The following is a 22,592-nucleotide window of genomic DNA, read 5'->3' as shown; positions in this document are numbered from 1 at the left end:
GTGTCAAGGTATAGGAACTTTTAACTCCTTTGACACAAGGCGATCCATTATACATTTGTCCTCACCCGTGTGCGATCATAGCATCTGTTCTGTCCAGAGACAGGTTTGAAGCCACTGACTGAATTAATAAGCTTATTCTAGATTTGACCAGACAGTGGTGCTGTTGGTCTACAATATTGCTTTATGTGGACATTTTCATGGTGCTGTAGTTCATTGAGCACTGAGATAAACGCAGATAAAACAAACCTGTTTTATTTTCTCTCCCTCATCTGTCTTTGGCTAGATTTACACAACATTCATGTAAAGTCCAGTTACTTCTACTGAGCCTTAAATAGTCTTGTGTGACTTCTCCAGCCTGCCAATTGTATGGGTGACCCACTCGAAGGCTAAGAGGACTGAAAAAGGAGATCCAAGTATTTGCTCCTTAATTCACCACTGTAGACAGACTGAAAAAATAAATGGTGATTATAAATCGTTGTAAAAAAATCTCAGCAAGTAAACCAAAAATGATTTAAAGCCTGAACTGTAGAGGTCTACTAGTGGTAAGACCATTCACCAGCTGTTAACTGCTGATCCAAACATCCACTACCTCACCTCTACTGTATACTGTGGTGCTGCAGTGCAACACACTGATGGGCTGCCTTTTCATATGCTTGGGCACTGGAATGTGTTTAGTATATTTATAGGCCTGTGCGGTTTCTTGTATAATGACTCATGATCATCCAAGACGAACACATTCAGGAAGGGTCCAGAATGTGACCTAACCTGTTGGAGCACTGTGCCTACATGTTATACCTGCTTTCTGTGAAGGGAGAGATTTATAAATACCAACATGTTTTCACTGTTCAGTCCAGGTCCAATATACATGTAAGAAAAATATGGACCGTCCTTTAAGCACTTTTCTGTGATTTAGAGCGTCTGCCAGATTGCAGAGAACATCCATGATTTGCCGACTAAATATGGAAGCGTGTGTCAGTTTGACACATGGCATTTTGCTACCGAGTCTTCTCACACTGGCTTTGTTATTATTAACAAGGGCAAGAGCAGAGTTGTTGATTTTAGACCTGCTTGGCCTGACGGTTCTGGCTGGGGCACTTAACTGAGGAGTTCTGGTTAACTTGTGTCTTGAAGTGCCTGGCTAAAGATGAGATGATCTGTAATCAGACAAATTACATTGTTTCTAATTTTAAACATGTGAAGTAGTTAGTACACTGCTTCATAAATTCCATATAACTAAAATGGTTGGTAGTTGTTGCTTGTTTTTGAAGGATGCAACTGCCTGAAATACTGTTCTGGAAAAAGTGGATATTTTCTTTTAATGTGAATTTTTCTTTATGTACTGCTACTGCTATAGCATATTTAAGTGAAATGTGCATAGCTTAAAGAACACCATTTTTTAGACAGCCATTGCAGAGGTCAATCTTTATTTCAAAGAATTTACAAATAAAAAAATGACTAACAAACAAATACAGATTTACAAATCATATCAAAACAGCCAATTAGCAAAAATTGGTAGGAAAAAACATGAATAAAAATTGGCGCGGGTTATACAAATCCGAAAATACACATGGAGCAGTCACTGTTGACACTGGAGTTGAATGGGGGGGGGAATAAGCACTTTATCTGACTGTTAGAAGGTTTTTTTTGACAACCTGGGGGCAACTCTTATCTTATCTTCATTGCTGTTTTCCCATGAATAAGCTACAATGTAAAGTAGAGCATAGCATAATGAATTAACTGCTCAGGAGCAATCCCTCTTGAAGACATGCAGGAGTTTTTTTTTTTTTTTTTTTTTTTTGCACTGTAGCAAGGATTTGGTTTCTGATAATTATCAGCAGGGACAGTTTGGGATCACAGATGGAGATGGAGCGGATGAACTGTGCAGCACTGTGTACGTGAAGACTGTCAGTTACACAAACATCACTTAAAAAGTAGAGCATAAGGACAGGAGAAGCAGCCTGTGCTTTTTACGCTTACTCATATTTACAGTTTCTGTGAAAACAGTTATATGTGTGCAAATGGCAAAACAAATGAGCTAATCAATAACACTCCATTTTTTTATGAATGTAAAAAGTGTTGCTGCCTTGAAACGTAATTTTTCCATTATACGGGTGGCAGTTATGATGCCAACAACCAACCGATTCTTCATGCCCTCAAGACATACGTGTGGGCCTTTCAATTGACAGGCGTTGCTGCACCATAAAACGAATAAACACTGTTACAATGCTTAAAAAACGCTGTGAGAACGTTACATTGTTGTGTTTTGGTGACCATTCCTAAGCGGTTTTTAAATTACTTGAACAAGAAAATCGGGTAGGAAGACCATTTATCTGAAAAATGAACCTGTTTGTTTACTAATTCTAGAAAGAATTCCTATCAGCAGAATACCTTTTTTTCTTAATTTTGTTCAATATGACAGAAATAAATGTTGGGGCTTTACAATAAACCATATTAATTAGAAGGTGATTGAGTTCAGCTAAATCATTAGATCATGAGAGGTCTGAGATAAGTTTGAACTTTTCCAGAACAATTGCAATGTTATATCATTTTAATGTAATAATATATTATGTAATAAAGTAATATAATTCAAATCACTCACAATTAAGTACAATAATACCACATTAGACACAGTAAAGGATTGTAAAAATAATTTCTAAAACTAGATAAACATTCAGGGCAGTTTCTAGGAAAGTTCTTATTCTCCTCTTTTTCTTGCTCATGGTCAACCTTCATTTTTAAAGGGTGTTTTGAACCAGATACCATTGACTGTAAAGCAAGGCTTCCCGCCATAATGTTTTCAATGTAATCCCGAATGCACAGCAATTACATGTCCTCTGTGAGATAGAATTTTTCTCTCATTTGCTTAAGATCCTTCCGTGGCCACTTCCAAAATTGGAGCACCCATTGTGCTCAGGGTGAATGCCAAGGGGGTAGTTTGAATAATTTGGGTGATGGCAGATTTTATTCAGTGCTTTATTCATGTACTGTACTTGTTTAAAAAATATTCTGTCAGAGCACGAGTGTAACTCATAATTAAAATATAACAGAACACACACACACATGCACACACACACACACACACGTGGACCTCTGTATAAACCCTTCAAATTCAATCAACATACAGTAGTGCTCACCCTACGGTACATGTATCATTATTGCAGTCATATGTGCTTTATGAAAATCTTCCATCTGGAAAGGTGCTCAAGCAGCTTATCCAACGAGCGCACCTGAGAAAACTAGGTCTGAAATCTCAGGGCAACGCTTATCTCACAGCAGACCTGGGTCAAATACGTATTTGTTTTGGATTCAAATAATTTTCTACACTTTACTGATCTTGTCTGGTGTATTGGAATCAATGAAATACTCTCAAAGTGTAAACCCCGCCTTCTGCTCACATTGGCAGGCTCAGTTACATCAGGCAAGATCAATAGAGCACAGAAAAGTATTTGAATCCAAAACAAATACGTATTTGACCCAGGTCTGTCTCACAGTAATGAGAAGATTAAAGCTTCAGATCCACAGAAATCCCCAAGCAAATTAGAATGGAGAATGGTCAACATAATAAAAGATGCTAACTTACCTGGACTTAAATTCTGCAAGAAATGCATGAAATAACTGAGGAATCAATGCTACTGTATCAAACACCCACATGTTTTAATATTGTCTTTCATGCATTTTCATCAGAATTTGCTGTCCATTAATATAGCATGTTCTGCAGAATTTGGCCTTCAATTTATTGGATTATTTGCAATCCCAGGCATTTTAAATTCAATCATATTTCCATTTTTAGGTCTGCTGTTGGGTCTTCTGGTGTTAACTGGATAAGGTGAAACCTTGCGGTATGAAAAAAAAAAAAAACCGTAACAAGTGAGATGATGTCATCATCCCCATCCATATTACCCCATTCATCAACTGCTGACTTTTCCATAAAGGGTGGTGCTGCAGAGCACTTAAAGGAGGATCAATTTACAACACTGGGGCTTGTAAAAAAAAAAAAAAAAACACAAACACAACAAAACGTCAGCTGGTTTCCGGAAATCCTCGAGGGGCCGGATTTATCGGAATCAGTGCACACTGTGAAATGTGGAAGTGTGTCCCGACGTGCCTGAGGGGTGAGGTGTGCTCTCTGGGCCGTGCCCAATGAAAAACCAGCTCCGCAGGGGGTCGCCAATCTCACGATCCCGTGTGAGCGTCGGATTGAAGCGTGTGCGTGGGGTTTTTGGCCGTGGTCGATCAGTCAGTCGCCTCTCCTTCCGTGTTGTCCAATGCTGTGGACCAAGAGCAGCGTGTGCAAGGGGGTGGGGGATTGGGGAGGGGACGGCAGGGGAAGAGGGTGGGGTTAGGAGCCTCGGTGGCCACGCCCGCGTTCCCGTGAGCGAAGAGGACGCTCAGTGCATCTCGGCTTCAGGGTGGTGGTGGAGGTGGGGGTGCTCCATGCCATCATTGTGGAGGTCCTCCTGCTTCTGCAGGCCCTGGACTTTCAGCATCAGCTCCTTAATGAACGCCTGTGGAGAGAGAAGGAGGAGTGAGTGGGGGTGAGGTTTAGGAGTTTGGGGGAGGTGAAAGGGGGCAGCCCAGTGCCATTGGCATGGGTTTTGTAGTTGCCCACCTTGGGCCAGCCAGCCCTGCAGCTTGTCTTATTCAGGCCACTCACAGAAGAACAGCAGTATGGGTGAGAGTGGGGGTGGGGGCAGAATGAAAGGGTTGCTGTTGTACAGAGAAAACAAACTGACATTGTTGGGCACGTGGAGTCATTGTGGAAGGACGTGTCAGTTACTGCCTTTCTACGTGTGTGTGTGTGTGTGTGTGTGTGTGCACGCATGTAAGTGTGTGCTTGTGTGTATGTGCATGTGTGTGGGTGTGGGTGTGCGTGGGAAAGTGTATGTGTTTGTGTGTATGTGTGCCTAGGTGTGTGTGTGTGTGTGTGTGTGTGTGTATGCGTGTATATGTGTGTGTGTGTGTGTGCCTGGGTGTGTGCGTGTGTGTGTATGTGTGTGTATGTGCTCATGTGCACATATTGCAGAAAGAGTCAGGCAAAGTTGTGTGTGTTTTGGCGGAGAGGCTCTGTATGGGGGTGCATAAGTGATGGTTTAGAGAGCAGTGCACTGTCAGAACAAGAACATGCTGGCCCTGTGTATATTTCCACACACATCTATCCACCTGCTTGACATAAGAGGTCAGGGAGCAGAGAGAGAAAGGACTGCTATAAAAGGACACAAGTGGGCAGGGGGGAGGCCACAGAGAAACCACAACTGAGAAGAATGCTTTTCAGAGGCACAAACTAAAGGAGGCTTAGTGGAAGCAGAGGTGGAAAGTCCAGGGGTCACAGAGTAAATGTCCTGCCATGTGTTTCTTCCACCCATTAATTCAACCAGCTGATGTCACTAATTAGTTCTACCTCCTGGATGAAGAATTGCGCTAATTAGCAAATCCAGGTGACTGGAACAAAATACTGGTGAGGATTTCTGAACCTGGATTAAAGGCAGCAGTGTAGTATAATGGTCACAGGTTTGATTCCCAGGCAGGACACCGCCGTTGTACCCTTGAGCAAGGTACTTAACCTGCATATATAGCCAGCTGCATAAATGGATGCAATATAAATGCTATGTAAAAAACGTTGTGTAAGTCGCTCTGGATAAGAGCGTCTGCTTAAAGGCCTGTAATGTAATGGATTTTCCAATTCTTGAGTGGAAGACAGGGAGGCACACAACTGCTGCCTCTCTGGAGTAGGGATGCAGGGACAAAGCAGCCATGTGACACATTCCCAGCCAGCACAAAATCTTACTGCTCCTTTTTACGAAGCTGTAGTAAGGCTGCGAGAGTTGGACATTTGATTGGGGTGAATTTTAGCAACGTTTTACAGGCATTTTTTATTTATACAAACCCTTTTCTTTATTTTACAACCGCAACCCACTTTCCAGCTGCACAGTAAACAGGATGATATCACTAGGGTTACCAGACATCCAGTTTTTGACCGGAATGTCTGGTTTTCAAATTATTTATACAGGTACAGTGTGTGGTCCTGACCAAGTAATTTATGGAAGAAATTTAGCAGTAGCTTGTAAGAAATTTTAATGTCACTGACTCCCCGGTGAGATAGAAGGGTCATCGCCCAAGGTTCGACGCACTTCAGAGCCCTCCCCCCAAGGTCCGTTAGCTCCCAATGACGCTTGCTGTGCATGTTGTGTTATCCGGTTTTGGAAAATTTTTAATCTGGCAACCCTCGATATCAGGCTCATACTCCTTCCATACAGGAAAACATTTGAGAGGTGGGACCCATCATAATCGCAACAGCGATGTTTTCACAGCTTCCACAATGTAATAAAATTGGGTGGCTTGTTTCAACCATGCATTGTTGTCAGTAGAAGTGACATATTTTAGCACACCTATCATAATCCCATAATCAGAGTATTGCATGGATGGATGTATGGAAAATGTGACAATTCAAATAACAAAAGAATAATAAAAACATACGAATTATCAAATGACCACATCACATTAACAGATGACCACATATAATAGTTAAAACTAGCACATAGCCACACTGATTGGAAAAAATTCAACAAATTAATCAACAAACACATGAAAACTCAGCACATGAATTAAGTCGACACCAAAACTTAAAACTCTCAGTGAAGCAAGAATTGATTCATTCTTAATATAATGCAAATCTCAGCCATTCGTCATTTGAAGACTCCCTGTTTTCTATTTGATGCTGTGCTACTCAATTTGACACTTGCCGTTCACTTCATTGTCCGGTAATTTACTTAAAAGCTTACACCTGCCAATCAAATGCAATATCCCCACCCTTCTCATGAAATTCACCATTTTATTAAACTGAGTGAGCCGCTGCCATTTTTATTTTTTTTTTGGAAAGAACTGAGTGGTTGTGGTTCGTTTATTAAACAATAATTCTGTCTGAAATAATCTCACAGTTGCTCATCTTTTGAAGTTGTCATTAACTTCTCTATCTCATGAAAGCAAGTCTGTTCTTGCAAGTTATTGGGTTGGACTTGCAAGTTTGCTTGTTAGCGCTATCAGTTTGGTAGTTTGCTGTGGTTTGGAAGTTTTTAGGGTGCCATGCATGGGCAAGACAACAGGTGTTGGGCCTGAAATTCCACTATCTAATAAGATTTGTTCAAACATGTTAAGTTATTGACAACTTATGGAGATTTTAGATACAACTGTCAGATCATTAGAGACAAAGGATCATTTCATTAAACCAACTGAAACCATTCAACTTCACAAAACAAAATAATAGTAGCTTTGTGTATGTGTTCAGTTTTCACTGTTCAATGTAATATTTTGTTAATTGATGTGCTGGGTTTTCACTGATACATGTGGTCTTTTGTTATTTGAATTGTGGCATGAAATAGCTTCCATATGGAATGGCAGCAATGTTTTCTGTATTCTGATATATTTTCAATATATAATAGACATTAAAATATATTATTTACAGTGTATCTGATATGTACTCGCTCCCTTTCATAACATGATATACTTGGCTGTGGGATGGGTTTTAACTCAGCCACAGCCTCTAAAGAGAGGGAAATGGATACTCACGTCTGTGTTGTTACTGCAGGTGTGGAGAACCTCCTGAAAATCAAAAGACAACTGTCATGCAAAATCCAGAGAAAGTGAACCACTGTGAAGTCCCATTCTAATATCTATCACTCCCTCACAACAAGGAAGAGGACATCCAGGAAGAAAGCTTAATCCATTTCTATGGAAACAAAGCCAATCCTTTCTTTAAATTTTCCTAGCCAAGCAGTCTTTTGCATAGACACACGAAATGTGAAGTGTTTAACAGTGACTAGATAGCAAGTGGTAATTAATGTTACCACTGTGTAAGTGTGAATTGTGTGTCTGTCTGTTAAGCCTTGTATCTACAAGCCATAGTTGTCCCAGATACTACAGTACATCCTTCTCATTTGATTCTATCATCTTGAGTTGCATGATGGGAATGCAAAGTATCCAAGGGCTAATGAGACAGAATCTGTAGCCTTCCTCGCAATTGTGCGAGCTTCCCTCGTTAGCTGGCTCATCTGAGCACCCAGAAGGCCAGGCGACGGTCGTCACGGCACCTTTAGCTTGCACACCCGCTCCTCGTCGCTCGGCAGGTCCAGCAGCTCGTCGATGTTCACCTCCTCTGGCATGTCCTCCTCCTGCAGACAGAGAGGAGGCCATCGTACAATCAAGACCTTCTTAAATTAGCAATGGTAGTGTACGGCGTGGTGACCTCTCGTTATCATTTACCCGTTGATCTCTGTCTTTTCTGTGACGAACAACAAGCAAAGTTTTTGATTCTACCAGAGGACAGTGATTGGCAGGGGCTGGTAGCTCCTCCCATCCCAGCATTCACTTTCCCATAAATACTTAAAGTTCCACCTCCATAGAAGAGTGACAGAGTTTTTCCTTTGAATTAGAAATGACCTTTTCGGCACCATCTATATCATTTTATAAGTCCAGAAAATCCAAGGCACCGTTTTACCATCACAAGAGGGCTGTTTCTAGGACCACTCCTACCCAAACCTCCACGTCTCCTTTCTGCAACATGTTCTTTTTCATAGTATTTGGAAATTAACAGCATGAAGGCAAGGCATTGGACTTGGAGATAATAATTTCAACTGAATTCCCTTCAGCTCTCCCACACTCTCAACCACACACTTATTTTTATCAGATAACAGTATTATATTTCCAGTTCTCATTCAACCAGTACACACTGGAATGAAGGGGAGGTATTAAAAAACAAATACAAAGTAAAAAAGACTGCTAAACAACACACTGATCAATAATGAAAAACAGTGGGATGTCTATCAAGCTGTCCCTGTGTGACCTCTACATTGACCACTAAAAAGCTAAAATATAGTGAAACTAAAGATAGACAAAAAGAAGATAACCACACACTGATAATAAACAAATAACAGATCTGGGTCTCCTTTGTGGAAATTAAACTGAATATGGATTATATCCCCTAAAAGGTCAAATTGTATTTTTATTCTCAACACTACATTTCGCAGATCTTTATCTAGAGTGAGTTACACAGCTTACATTTCACATGCTGTCCATTAATATAACTGGATTTTCACTGCTACTGCATTATTGGTGAGGTCATTAGTGATGATCATGTGTATCCATGTGAAACATGAACACCCCACAAGGTTCTGCCTTTGACTCCACTCCAAACCAGCCAGCATGTGTATCTTTGTCTCAGTGTGTGTGTGTGTGTGTGTTTAATGTGTTAGTGTGTGTGTGTGTGTGTGTGTGTGTGTGTATGCGTGCAAGGATTCACTCATGCTGTGCTTCCTGAAGACCAGCTCTATGCTGGGTCATTGTTCTCCTGTTCAATTGAACAGCTGTCCAACTGAGCCTGGCAGCTGTCATTCAGGGAAGCCTGTAGATCAATTGTGTATGTGTGTGTGAGCTTCCACCTCTCTATCACCCTACCCGATACCCTGTCCTGGCTACAAAAAACACTGAGCAGGAGATGCAAACATGTGCCTTATTTCTTTTACCCTGATTATTTGCATGCCCTCTGAAAATTCCAGCCTTTGTGCAATAGTAATTATCAGGTCCTACGCAAAGTGATGATACTTTGGGCAGCATCTGATGCAGTGGGGACAGAGCATGGGGTTATAGGCCTGGCCAAGACATTTTACATCAACTGTGCCAGTGAAAAACAAAAGTGTGGTCAATGTGGTCTACTATTCCCACTAGTACCAGTAGTACTAATAATATTTGTAATAGTCATAATAAGTATGGACATATTTATAATTAATGTACTCTGCTGATTTAAGGGTCAGCTGGCAATATCACCACATTGACTTTCACCTTACAAATGCACTGCATGCCTATATGCACACATATATCCTGTGGAGAGGGAGGGAAATGACTCCCTTACAGCACCACTTTGCACTGAAATGCAGGGAGACTCTGTGAACACTCACATGTATGAGCACGAGACCCGGATGCAGTCACCATGCTCCCATGAGGTAGATAAACTCCAGCGCACAGGGTGGGAAACAAACAGGGACTTTCCACAGTGAATGGAGAGCAAACAGGGAGTGAATAAAGATTGAATGAAGAGTGAATGATGAGTGGGGTTAAGAGGAATCAGGAGTGGGATAAGAGGAATCAGGATAGGGTTAAGAGTGAATCAGGAGTGAGGTTAAGAGTGAATTAGGAGAGGTGTTTTTCCAACAGCAAGTACTGTGCAAATTCTACAACTGTGGAGGTGTTACTGCTGTGCTGATTCACCATAAACAGTCATGCTCTGGTTGCAGAGTAGTCCGTGTTTTATTTTTAGATTATTTTTGTAGCTTTATTTGATTAATGCAGTCTCTCTTATCCAGGATGACTTGCAGGGCTTTGGTTCTATGACCTTTTTGTACACCACAGGATGTCTGAAATTAATAATGCAACTGCAAAAAAAACAAAAAAAAAAAAAACAGCTGTGGGGATGTCCTTGTATACTCAACTGAGGCCATTGCCAAAAACAAATACTTTTACAATTTAATCGGGCAAATGAAGGGGAAACTATTTCGGTCAACAAGCTAAAATATTACTTTCTCATAAAAGACAAACCAGAGCAATAAAACAAGACATCGCCCAGGCAACAGCACTACACTTCATCTGGTATCAGAACGCACTGCCCTGTGTTCACCTGCTAAAACTGTCACTCTGTTCGGCAGGTACAGAGAGACCACTCATTCTGGATCATTGCACATATTTTACACACAGGAACTTGGGTTGCACATGGATGGTGTGTAAATTGAAACTGGATCTGCTGTTAGGGGTAATATGCCGGTGGGCACATTATGAGTTGACAGCGCATTGCAGTCCAGGCAAGTGACACTGCGACATGATCCACTACTATACTGCCACAGTCCAAGTCTCATCCATCAATCATATCACCCGCCAAATGTCTACTTAGCATTGTTTATACAACAATAGACTGAGCTGCTTGTCTTCTATACTGTAGATTTATTTTTGTCTTTAGACATCTGTGTATCCATGCACAAATAAAAAGAAGTTCCATTCCTTATCATAACAGTTCAGAGTTCACCATTCATCTCTCATTAAATCATGTACAACATATGTATTTACCTTTTTAAAATGTATTTATCTTATGATACGCTGACATGAGTCAGTGCATCCTTTTACCATTGTGAAAACACCTTTAAAAAATCAATACCAGGCTCTCTGTGACATTCTCTTCACAGCCTCCTGGTTTGCCGAAATGATGAAGACTTTATTTCTGATAACAGCAACATGGTAGAGGCAAACCCTGGATAGATCAAATTACTTTCGCTGTTTCTACTGTAACCATGAGTTCCTGAGTTTCTCAGGAATTTCCGTCTAACCAGCCACAAAATGTCCTCCTTATCTCTGTTTTACCCTATTAATAGCAGCCCCTCCCCAAAAGAAACAGCGTGAACACCCCCCCTCACAGCATGTTACAGTGGTTCCCAGAAAGACCCACATTAATATTACCCATGCGGAACATGAGAACAGAAGCCACTACTTTTTTCTTGAGAAAAGCAGTAAATTTGTAATTAAGGAGAAAATAAATTTAAAACACATAATTAAAAATACAGTATGTCAACTTGTGTGGCTACCGTATAAGCCTTTTTTTTAACAATGAACTAATTTTGTGAAAATTCACAGAAACCAAGACGGAAATAACATTAGTATTTACAGGTTATTTTAGAGTTTTTTTTTTACATGCAGCACAATCTCTACATAAGAGGAACCAGGTAGGCGTATCCGCCATCTTTCTGAGGGAATGTACGTGTCTGCATTGACCAAATGATCCCTAACATTTCATGATCTGTAATCAGAAAAAAGAGGGTGGTCAGCAAACAAAATACATCGTCAGACTACAATACATGCCAGTGCTTTAGAACAATCTGCTGAGTATCATAACTCAAAGGAGAGGAAGCAGTCATACATGTACATGAACATCATTTATTTTCTTTTAAAACTACCTTTTTTGAATTGTTAGGCCCCATATACAGTACAAATTCAAAGTTATATATAGCCAGGTTTAGGGTAAGACCTTTTCGAAAAGTTCTCATACAAAATCCAGACTACCTTTTCAAAGTCCATGGGGTCACTACACATCGGTTTCAACCTTAAGACCTGTCTATAGGGTACTTCAGAGATTAGGGTGAAAACTAGATGCGTAAAGAATACTATCCTTATCAGCGGATAACAATATAATGGTAGATATAGGAAAGACCTTCATGTCTAGAAATGATACCTCTAAAAATGGCTAACATCTGAATTGATCCAATAGCCATTTTTGTTAGGCAGGTAGCTAACATTTTTTATTAGCCACAACTCTTTTGCCTGCAGGAGGGTTTTTAGCACACCAACCACATCGGCCAACAGAACTTTCCTTTGGGGTACCATGTGTTCCACTCGGAACAATTTGTAGATTTGTACTGGTGGCTCTGACAGAAGCAAGTGACATCACAAACAGAGTAGAAAGGCACCCTAACAAATACAAATCCCAGCATGCAGCTGGGCAGTGAGAGTGACACCGAGGCTGCATTTCTCTGGTAAAGCTGCCAGAGTGCCAAGGGGAACTTTCGCTATTCTGACTCTGACAGTGCAGCCTAAAGGTCAGTTAGAGTAGATCCAAGCCACACTCACCCACTGGGCCACTGTGACCTTTCTTTCAACTCCAAATGCCACAAACAGACACGTGGACCACCGTAGATGTTCTTTCTATATTCCGTCTATGGATAATGGTGCTGTGTGCAAAGCCTGTGAAGAGCTCTGGAATTGAGACATGAAGGTTGTAAGTTCCATACCTAGGTAAGGGGGGGTGTAGTTATAGTACGTCTGCAGTAAATTAGGGTGAGGGGCTTTAATTCATATGTCTTGTAAACAAAATATGGCTCTGTAAAAGGGTTATAGTTAACATAAGATGTATATATATATATATGGGACAACACCTAATAATAATAATAAAAAGAATAGTAATAATAATCCTCATGAACAGCAGCAGTTATCTTCTTGTATCTAGGAAGTGGAAATTTCAAAGAAGACAAATTCCATTTTGTGTGCACATTCCCAGTTTCCCAGTGGCTTTCTAAAATGCATTTACTGTTGTATGTAATATCATCAAAGTAAACACACATGGTTTGTTGGGCAGGATAAAATTGCAGACCCACTCCGTAACTCATAGCAACAGCAGCATCCTTTGAGGGTCCTTTATTTTAGTTGTTGCCCTCAGATTTGTTCTGTCATGACTTGAATTCAACCTTGCAATCAGTGCCTTGGGCGACACAGCGAAACAGTTCTTTCAAGGTGTGTGCTTACACAATGCAGTCATCACACCGCTATTGTGTGGTACACTTTTCTGCTGATAATAAGACATGCCCCTTGCATTCCCTATGTCCATCAAAACACCACCACAACCGTAACAGCCATTTCCTGGTATGTCATATGGGGGCTGCAGGACTGTACCCGAAGGAAAAGCAGCTATTGTATATCCTCACTGAGTGTACCCTTGAGGAACACCTTCGACCTTAATAACAGCACTAAAATTCTCACTTAGCACTTGAGCATCTAACTGTGTAAGCCAAGAAACTATAAAGAGCACAAACTGCGAATGCCTGGGACATCAGCCATCAAAGTTAACACGGTAACTAAGAAAAACACTACCGCGTAGAAAGTGATGAAAGACTTGCAGACTTGTGTAAAGGAGAGGAAGCATCTAAAAATGCAGCACCTATCACGGGCATGGATGGAAGGTATTGTGTAATAATTGAGCTGATGTGGAAGCCTGAGCCCATCAGCTCTTGAGCCACAGAGAAAGGAACAGGTCAGTTCATTCATCTTAGCAGAGGCGGAAATATACTCTGAGGGCGAAATTTAGTCCTCGTTAGTTCCAGGCCAGTGGGTTGTGGGTAATGTGGTTATGTCTGCTTGGATTCTCTGGTCGGAGACTCACTGGTCTGCCTGTGGTGCATCCAGACGTGCTGCATTTTCTTCTGTTTGGCTACTTGCCTGCCTGCTGTGCACGTGTGTGATAGTGGTGTGTGATAGTGTGTTATGTCAATAAGCCACCAAGCCAAAACTGAACAAAAGGCTGTGGTTGAGATATAAAGGGTTTTTAGCCAGAGGTGTGGAGTACTGTGTTTCAAAAATACTCTTACATCACGCTGAAAATAGGGATCTTCTTCATATCTGCCCTGGAATGTATCCTTGGGATGTATAGAAATTGTATAGAATTCAAACGCCAGCCATTTGCCTTGATGATGTCAGCCATTGTTGCATGGTAAAATTAAACACAGCGCAGATGGGTTTCCCTTGAAATCTTGGGGTAAAAAAAAAGCCTAGTGGGTAACCTTCCACCTCTACAGGGCATACACTTGTTATATGCTGTCATGTGTGCACGGGCTGTCCGTGTTCTCAAAAAAGACAGTAGAAATGTCCACATTTACCAGTGTGATGAGTATTTGTAGTGATGTCTGCACTGCAACTCATTCTGTGGAGCTCTGCACACAAGCTCTTGTGTCAGAAAATGGTCGTTCCTGATGCCGCTCTGTGCGAGATAAATTTTTCAGTTGCTGTGCACGTAATCGTTTTTCCAGACTACTCCTCCATTTTGTGTGCGCTCTCGGCTACCCTGTAGATCCGGCTGAACTGTGACTCAGCTTTGACAAGTCCCCCAGCGTGAGCGAAGTGGCATTGTTCCAACAACCTTTGTTGACTAGCATTGACCTTTGAAACTGATTGACGTTGCTCAGATGTGACACTGCCTTGAGGTGGTCACCGTCCCAGCAGCTTTGCATGGAAATCAAATAAACCCGTCACCTTTATGTGTTCAAATTGCCAGGAGCGGTTTAAAGGAACCCGTGCCATTGATTTTCAACAGCTCAGCCACAATATTATTTGTGTCATTCCTGATTTCCGCAGAAACCCCATATCCAGGCTGACAAAGCAAGTCTGAATTTTCTACAGTTGTACGACTCAACACAAATGCAGCATTGCAGACAGGAGACATGGGTAAATGCTATCCACACACTGCTGTTTCTCCCAAATGTGATGTTTGATTGTGCAATCGCCAGAACAATGTTTTGACTGCACATGTCTTTGTCAGGTTACATCCAGGAGTCCTTGGGCTTTATCCAAAAGGCAGAACATTCTGTTGTGTTTTGAATGTTCCATCTGTTGAACATAAAATTCACATGTTTCATGGACGATGTTTAAAGTATGTAACTGACCACAGTATAAAGACTACACACAGTCGGCCTCTCAATTTCCTTACCTGCAAGTGTTCTGCGACTGGGTATTTGGTTTTAGACGTTTCTATTTTAAAACATTTGAGTAACATTTTGGTGCTCTGTTTCTAAACATTTGAGTATTGTTTTTGGTAGTTTGTTTTAAAACATGTGAATAACATTTTGGTGCTATGCTATAAAACATTTGAATAACCTTTTGGTGTTCTGTTTTAAAACATTTGAGTAAGGTTTTGGTGCTCTGTTTTTAAACATTTGAGTAAAATTTTTGGTGCTATGCGTTAAAACCTTTAAATAATCTTCTGGTACTCTGTTATAAATCATTTTGCTAATGTTCTGTTACTTCGTTTTAAAACATCTAAATAACGTCTTGGTGCTCTTGAATGTGTCCCTCATGTCCAGAGGCAATAGGAAAAGTAAATGCTGCCCAACCTGTGGGGCCTATTCTGAAACGGTGCGGAGAGCCTCACTCCTGCCACACTCGTTCTGCTGAAGTCAGCAGTCCGTACAACTGCGTCTGCTGCAGGGGCACATTACTGGAGCCATTTCCTTCCCATCTGGCCCCCGGTGTCCCAGGCCTGCTGCTCTTACGTAAACAGAGAGCTTCAGTCACCCGGCTCATCCGCTACCCGAACCGCACCAGCCTGGTGGCCTGAAAACACAGGCCACATTCAGGGCCACCTCTTCGGCTACTTTATGAAAACAAAATAAAACAAAACATTAACACGGCTGAACCATTTGAAGTAAAGCTGAACGATTAGAGCTGTACCAAGCTATCTCTAATGCTGGGGTTTTCTAAGCTCTAGTGTAACATGTCTTTAAAAAGCATTGATAACGTAGATCCAGTATCATGTTTAAATTATTTCTGTTTTCGAAACGCTTTAACTGTTCATGGAAGCCGCCAGCAAGAAATAAACTGCGAACGTGCGGATACTTTGATGGCAGATGTGGGCTTACAAGACAAATAGCTTTGCTGTACACACGCAAGCACGCCATTGAAATGTTAATCTGGGCTTTGATTATCCAGGGAAGAAGACTGCTGGCTTTTCCTAATGTGGCTGCTGTGGGGGGAAAGAAAGAGTGGAGGGAGTGAGGAAAGATGTTGGGGAATAGGGAGGGGTTGGGTGAGTGTGTGTGTGGGAGGGAGGGGGTGGTTATATGATGGTCTTTGTGCAATCCGATGACATATGGGCCTAAGCCTCCAAGCCCCTCCCAGAGCCATCCCATGAGATACTGTTCAATAGATCAATCCTGGGACCATTAGCTGCCGTGGCACTTCTCTGCGCAGGGAAAAATCCACCCGGAAGTGCTGCAGATCTCATTACAAACGCATCACATGCACTGTTCCCAGTTCAGCAGCATGCACTCAAGCAAAAACATGTGATCACACACTCGCGTGCGCACACAAATGTGCAAACACACAGACGCAGGCACACACATACATGACCACACGCTCGCGCACAAATGCAGAAACACACACACTTATGCGCACAACTGCCAACAAATTAGTTTCCAGAACATACACGTGCGTGCGCACACACACACACACACACGCACAGGCACAGCACCTGGGAGTAACCTACACACCCACATATGCACACCCGTGTTACACACCCAAACTCCTTCTGATGCACCTGTAAATATAGCAGCGACAGCTACTGTTATCAGCTACAGCATCAAAGTACCAGTGTGTCAGCTGGGAGGGGCTCGTCCGGGATACATTGCTGGCATTTCCTTCATCAGACTGAAGCTTCAAACTCACACCACCCTTCTGCCCATAGGAATAGCCAGATGGGACACTCCTGTTAAAAGCAGTGAAAGCAATATTCGCAAGCTGATTGGTCACAGCAGGCAGAAAGTGTATTCTCTAAATGCTTTCAAAATACGCAAATTAGGGGTTGTGGGTGTTAGATTCTGTGTCTGTGTATGCTTTGGGACATAACATGTACAGCTTTGAAAGTGAAGTTAAAATGTACATCAGGTTTAGTCATTCTGAATGAAATCTCAGCAGATCAAATGCAGCTCAAACATCTTGTTGAACAGGTTTTTTCTACTTTCGCTCTGATCCTCAGCCTTATGACCTCCACAGTTACTGATGAATTTCTCAGGCACGTACCTTGATTAAATTCCCTTAGGGCCAAGAGATCCTAATAGAAATATACATTTGGTTTTTATCTCACACGCATGGAGCTGCCAGAATTGTACGTGTGCGTGCAGATATACAGTGAGCTCCATAATGTTTCAGATAAAGACACATTTTTTTCTTGATTTGGCTCTGTACTCCACAATTTCAGATTTCTAATAAAATAATTCACATGTGGTTAAAGTGCACATTCTCAGCTTTTATTTAAGGGTATTTTTACACACTTTGGTTTTACCAGTGTAGAAATTATAGCAATTATTTTATACATAGACCCCCCATTTTGAAGACAGTAATATTTATTAATGTCATGTTAATGAAAGTGGTCATGTTTAATACTTTGTTGCATATCCTTTGCATGCAATGACTGCTCAAATCTGTGACCCATAGACATCACCAGGTGGTGAGTATCTTCTCTGATGATGCTCTGACAGGCCTGTACTGCAGCCATTTTCAGCTCTTGCTTGTTTTGTGGGCTAGTTGCCTTAAGTTTTCTCTTCAGCATGTGAAATGCATGTTCAATTGAATTCAGAGTGGGTGAATGACTTGGCCAGTCAACAATTTTCTAGTATTGAGCTTTGACAAACTCCATCGTTGTAGGTTTGGGATCACTGTTTTGCTGTCCAATGAGTTTGGAGGCAATTGGTTGAAACTGCGTAGATAAGATGCTTCTGTATACTTCAGAATTCATACTGCTGCTGCTATCAGCAGTGAGCTGGTATCTGTGGCACGCATACATTCACAAACCATAACACCCCACCATCATATTTTACAAATAAAGGGGGTGCTTTGGATCTTGGGCATTTCCTTTTGGCCTTGGCACTTTGCTCTTGCCATCTCTCTAATACAAGTGTATCTTGCTTTCAGCTGTCCACGATACCCTGCAGGCTCTTTTAGGTACTTTGTAGCAAACTGCAACTTGGCCATCCTGTTTTTGTGGCTAACTAGTGGTTTGCATCTTGCAATGTAGCCTCTGTATTTCTGTTCATGAAGTATTCTGTGGACAGTAGTCACTAACTCATCCACACCTGCCGTTTTAAGAGTGTTTCTGATCTGTCGGACAGGTGTTCAGGACTTTTTCTTCATTATGGTGAGAATTTTTCAGTCATCAACTGTAGAGGTATTCCTTGGCCGACCAGGCCCTTTGCAATTATTGAGCTCACCAGTGCTCTCTTTCTTCTTAATTATGTTGAAATGGGGTACTATGTATAAATTGTGCAGTGATTTCTACAAGGTGAAACTACAATCTATGAAAATACCCTTTAATAAAAGCTGAACTTTAACCACTTGAGAATTGTTTGACTGCAAATCTAAAATTGTGGAATACAGAGCCAAACCAAGAAGAACGTCTTTGTCCCAAACATTATGGAGCTCACTGTATATACACACACCTACACAGGTGAAGTTTTTTTTAATTTTCTTAAACTTTGAGCTCATACCTCATCACACTTAGTAAATGTGTCTAAATGAATAAAGTTGCATAACATTCAATCCAAGGCTGAATCCAACCACAATGCAACTTACTGCAATACTGGGCTACACTTGAGTCTAGCAGATTCTGCAGTACAATTACAGCTATCAATAAACCCACAGTTAAAAAAAAAAAAAAACCTCCTCAACAATGTCATTGTAATTCTAGGCTTTGTGGTTTGGGGGGGGGGGGGTCAAATGGTCACATTTCAGCTGCAATCTACTCACAACACTGTACCAGTGGTAGATTTACGGGCAACAGTGGCTCATTGTCTGCGGGATAGAACAAGCTCATCCCATCCCATCCAGCAGGCGTTGAACTCGCTGATTCATTCCACTGCCATTTCCAACAGCAAAGTGTTTCTTTTCAGGCCCATCTGTGTTTTTCTATCTGTTGTTCCTGAGGGGCTCGCCCACCCAACCACAGCCCTGAACTTCTGTGTGGAGGCGGACCAGGGGGTCCTGTTCAAGGACTGACGCACATTTTTTCAGCTACTTCTCTGCAAATGTTCCTTTGCCAGCAATGATGCAAAGCCTCACACAATACACTATCACCTGGCATGTTCCTACTTCACAGCGGTGACTGGAGAAAGAGGTCAGCCGAGACTACCTGCTGTTTGGACTGGGGCTATCAGCTCTGCTCAAAGCTCCATAGAGACTGGCTGGCTATTCCCACCGGGAAAACCCATCAGAGGCTAACAGTTTTTATACTGCAATTTCGAGCACCAGCAGTAGTGCTGGCAGTACTGTTACCAGTCACCACCTCTTCCTCGGTTTTGTCTGAATCAAACGATGGCGTGTCAACACCACAGGCGGGAAGCAAAAGGGAAGGCGTCTGCAGGAGGTATTGACTGTGCATCCTCACTACTTTATCTGACCTGGGGACAAACAGAGGCAGAGAGGCCAAGTCACCAGGCTCTGAGGGGTTTGTTTTGGGCCTTTCAGCCAGCGGGTAAGCAGTCCCGTTTCCCCGCCCACCCTTGGAGAAAGTTCTCCGGGCCGTGTGTTTCCTCTCCTCTCTGAGCGCCGATCGCTGCCCATGTAAGGCAGCCAGAGCCTCAGCCAGGGCTGCATCTTTGTCTGGGAGCAATTACAGCCAAGCTCCTCCATATTTCCCAGGCCAACATGGGAATGCACCGCCCTTTCCCTGATGCAGGCAAAACGACCCCCAGAAAGGGACCACCCACAACAGAGCAAGTTGTGGGTAAATATTTATCTTTATCTTTCCAAGAATTTTATTTAGAAAATAAGGAACTTAGGCTATCCGGCTCACATCCACTATCCCTTTTCATCCCTCACCCCATGCTACGCTGTTTCCACAGGAAGATGTCTTTTATTTTATTTTTTTTGTGCATAATCTGGCCTTAAGTCACTAAAGAGTTCTACTAACTGCAGTTTATGAGCATACAAGATCTCCAAACTACAAAGGCAGCAATGTGTACACACTTAGGGAAAGGAAAAACCCTGACCTGAAACGAAATAGCATTTGTGGCTGAAACTGCAGGCATTTAACGTTGGGTTAATTGAATGTCACTCTTAACAGTTTTAGACTCTATTAAGTGACCATTGAATAGCCAATATCACGCGAACAAACCCTGCCGAGATTTCCTTGTATTGTCTGTTGCACGTGCTACTAATGCGCTTCTTTGTGTCATAAAAATGTCACAGCTCTGTACAATCCAAATACTGGAGTCACCGCTATTTCGCCTCTTTTTTTTGCGAACACACTTATCGTGTAAACGATTGATTTTGACTGGAAACCTCCATTTGATATATAAAAAAATCCACCTGCTTTGTGAATGTCAGTGGCTATATCTACACACTTCACGAGTTATTCTTGGGGTTATTCGTTGTTTCAATGTGAATATAAAGTATATACACGCTGTCTCTAAACAGAAATTGTGATGATTAACTTGATGTACCCAAAAGAGTCGGGTCACACCCTTGTGTCTCAGAGACTCTCTCCTGTCTGCCAATGTGTGACGAACACGCTAACCCCAACCCCCTCCAAAATTAACATTTGCTGGACAGCGACACTGCTAAGATGTCGCGATCGGTAGTCGAACAGTTTTCCAGCATCTCTGCTCATTGATCTACAAGTATTTATTTATTTTTCCATTCATGCGTCTCGCTGTTCTAAAATTTTTTATCACGTGTAAAGACGCACCGTGTAACCGGCGGCTTTATTTCTGAATATATAGCTGTACATACCTATTTATATCATTATTACGAGTCCAGTCTAAATGACTGTACTTAAATACTACACTACAGTGGACATTATAGTCTCAAGCAACTGCCAAATCACTGTATGTCATCCCGAGGAGGAGCCCACAGATTAACGCAAGCTGTAGCCTACTCCTGTTTAGATATCAGAACACAGCTCTGTGGGAACAGGTGATGGAGACTCATCACTGTTTTAGACAGAGAGGTTAGAATGGCACTGCAACAAAAGGGACTCACCCTGCCCCGGTAAAGCTCATCCAAACCAGAATCAATCCATTTCTCCACGTCCAGTCGCCTTTGAAGCTCCTTTCTGTTGTACTTAACCGTCACTCGGGCTTGCCTCTTCTGTAAGCTAAGTCCAGGATCCCTTGCCGCCCCACGATTCGGAGAGTGGACTTTGTTGTTACACCGCCTCCCGACCCGGTTTGCAGCCATCTCCTCCAGCTTGGCTGACAGACTAACACACGCGCGGATGGTGGTCAATGACTGCGCTCGCTGTGCGCAAGGGAGATAGTAACACACGAGGAACGTTCAAACTGAGTGGCGAGGAGAAAAGAGGAATATCTGCCCTGGGTCCTAACGCTTCCGTAGTAAAGGAACAGAACGCCTCCATTCGGGACGCTTCTCCAAGAATATGGTCTCTAAATATTTAATTAGAAATCATGTGAATGGGAGTCTTTGTAATGTGCGTTTTATAGATACCAGGCTGTAGAGTCGTGTGTAAAAGAAAGTGCATCCTCTTTCAATTCTATGGTTTTACATATTCGGACATAACAAACCCTCATCTAGTGCTCTCCAAGTCCTAACAGTAGGAAAATTAAATTCACGTGACTCGTAATATGCACAAATTGTAATTTGTCATTATTTATTCAACCAAAAAAAAAAAAAAAAAAGAACCTGCAGAAGCCTTGCTGCTTCCATATCAGTTAAAGGATAATTAGGACCAGGGACACACGATTAGTTAATCAACAGGAAGTGTAAACACTTGAATATAAAAGCAGGAACTTTTACAGTTGGAGTATTCAAGTTTGAGTTAACAGGCCAAGGTCAAACAATATCTGTGAAAATCTCATAGAAGCAATTGATCAGATCATTTGATCTGTCTGGGAAGCGTTAAAAAGCCATTTCCAAACAATATGAAGTTCACCATTCCCCGAACTGGCAGACTTGGGGTGCCGTTATGAAGTGCCCTCTATGCCGCCCCTACATGACAGTGTCCCAAAGGGTACCCTTTTCAGTAGAGAAAATGGGATGCAGTGCTGTATAGGGTACTCCTACAGGTGAGAAAACATTATGAAGTGCCCAATTAGGTGCTCCTCTAATGGAGAAGTGCCCCTCCAGTGGATAAAATGTGATGCAGTGCTGTAAAGGGTGTCCCTACATGCGTGAGAATGTGGGGAAGTTTCCTAATGGATGCCCCTCCAGTGGAGAAAATGTGATGTGGTGCCATATAGCTGCCCTTACAGTGGGATAAACTTGAGGTTCCCTACAGGTGCCTTTCTGAT

The 22,592-nt window shown here is 42.0% G+C and overlaps 1 protein-coding gene across 1 annotated transcript; it reads right to left on the bottom strand.

The window, feature by feature from the left end:
- Positions 1-1,407: 1,407 nt before the first annotated feature.
- ppp1r14ab (protein phosphatase 1, regulatory (inhibitor) subunit 14Ab) lies at positions 1,408-21,643 on the bottom strand. Its single transcript, XM_035384870.1, has 4 exons — positions 21,325-21,643; positions 8,085-8,165; positions 7,564-7,596; positions 1,408-4,505 (listed from the first exon to the last, which is right to left on the bottom strand). Exons 1-4 carry the CDS (start codon positions 21,520-21,522, stop codon positions 4,389-4,391), a joined length of 429 nt encoding a protein of 142 aa, XP_035240761.1. The 5' UTR covers positions 21,523-21,643; the 3' UTR covers positions 1,408-4,388.
- Between the last annotated feature and the right edge of the window lie 949 nt (positions 21,644-22,592).

The sequence above is a fragment of the Anguilla anguilla genome, chromosome 12 (assembly GCF_013347855.1).
Source record: "Anguilla anguilla isolate fAngAng1 chromosome 12, fAngAng1.pri, whole genome shotgun sequence".
In the NCBI taxonomy this organism is placed as follows: domain Eukaryota; kingdom Metazoa; phylum Chordata; class Actinopteri; order Anguilliformes; family Anguillidae; genus Anguilla; species Anguilla anguilla.
Note: the sequence above shows the minus strand (reverse complement) of the source record. Positions and strands in the feature narration are given on the sequence as shown.

What these genes read in the sequence shown, in the direction of transcription:
- ppp1r14ab (XM_035384870.1), bottom strand. Translation starts at nt 21,522, where the DNA reads ATGGCTGCAAACCGGGTCGGGAGGCGGTGTAACAACAAAGTCCACTCT. An exon ending in AGCGGGTGTGCAAGCTAAAG is followed by an intron (nt 7,597 to 8,084) that starts GTGCCGTGACGA and finishes TTTGATTTTCAG; the next exon opens with GAGGTTCTCCACACCTGCAG. An exon ending in CCTGCAGTAACAACACAGAC is followed by an intron (nt 4,506 to 7,563) that starts GTGAGTATCCAT and finishes CTCTCTCCACAG; the next exon opens with GCGTTCATTAAGGAGCTGAT.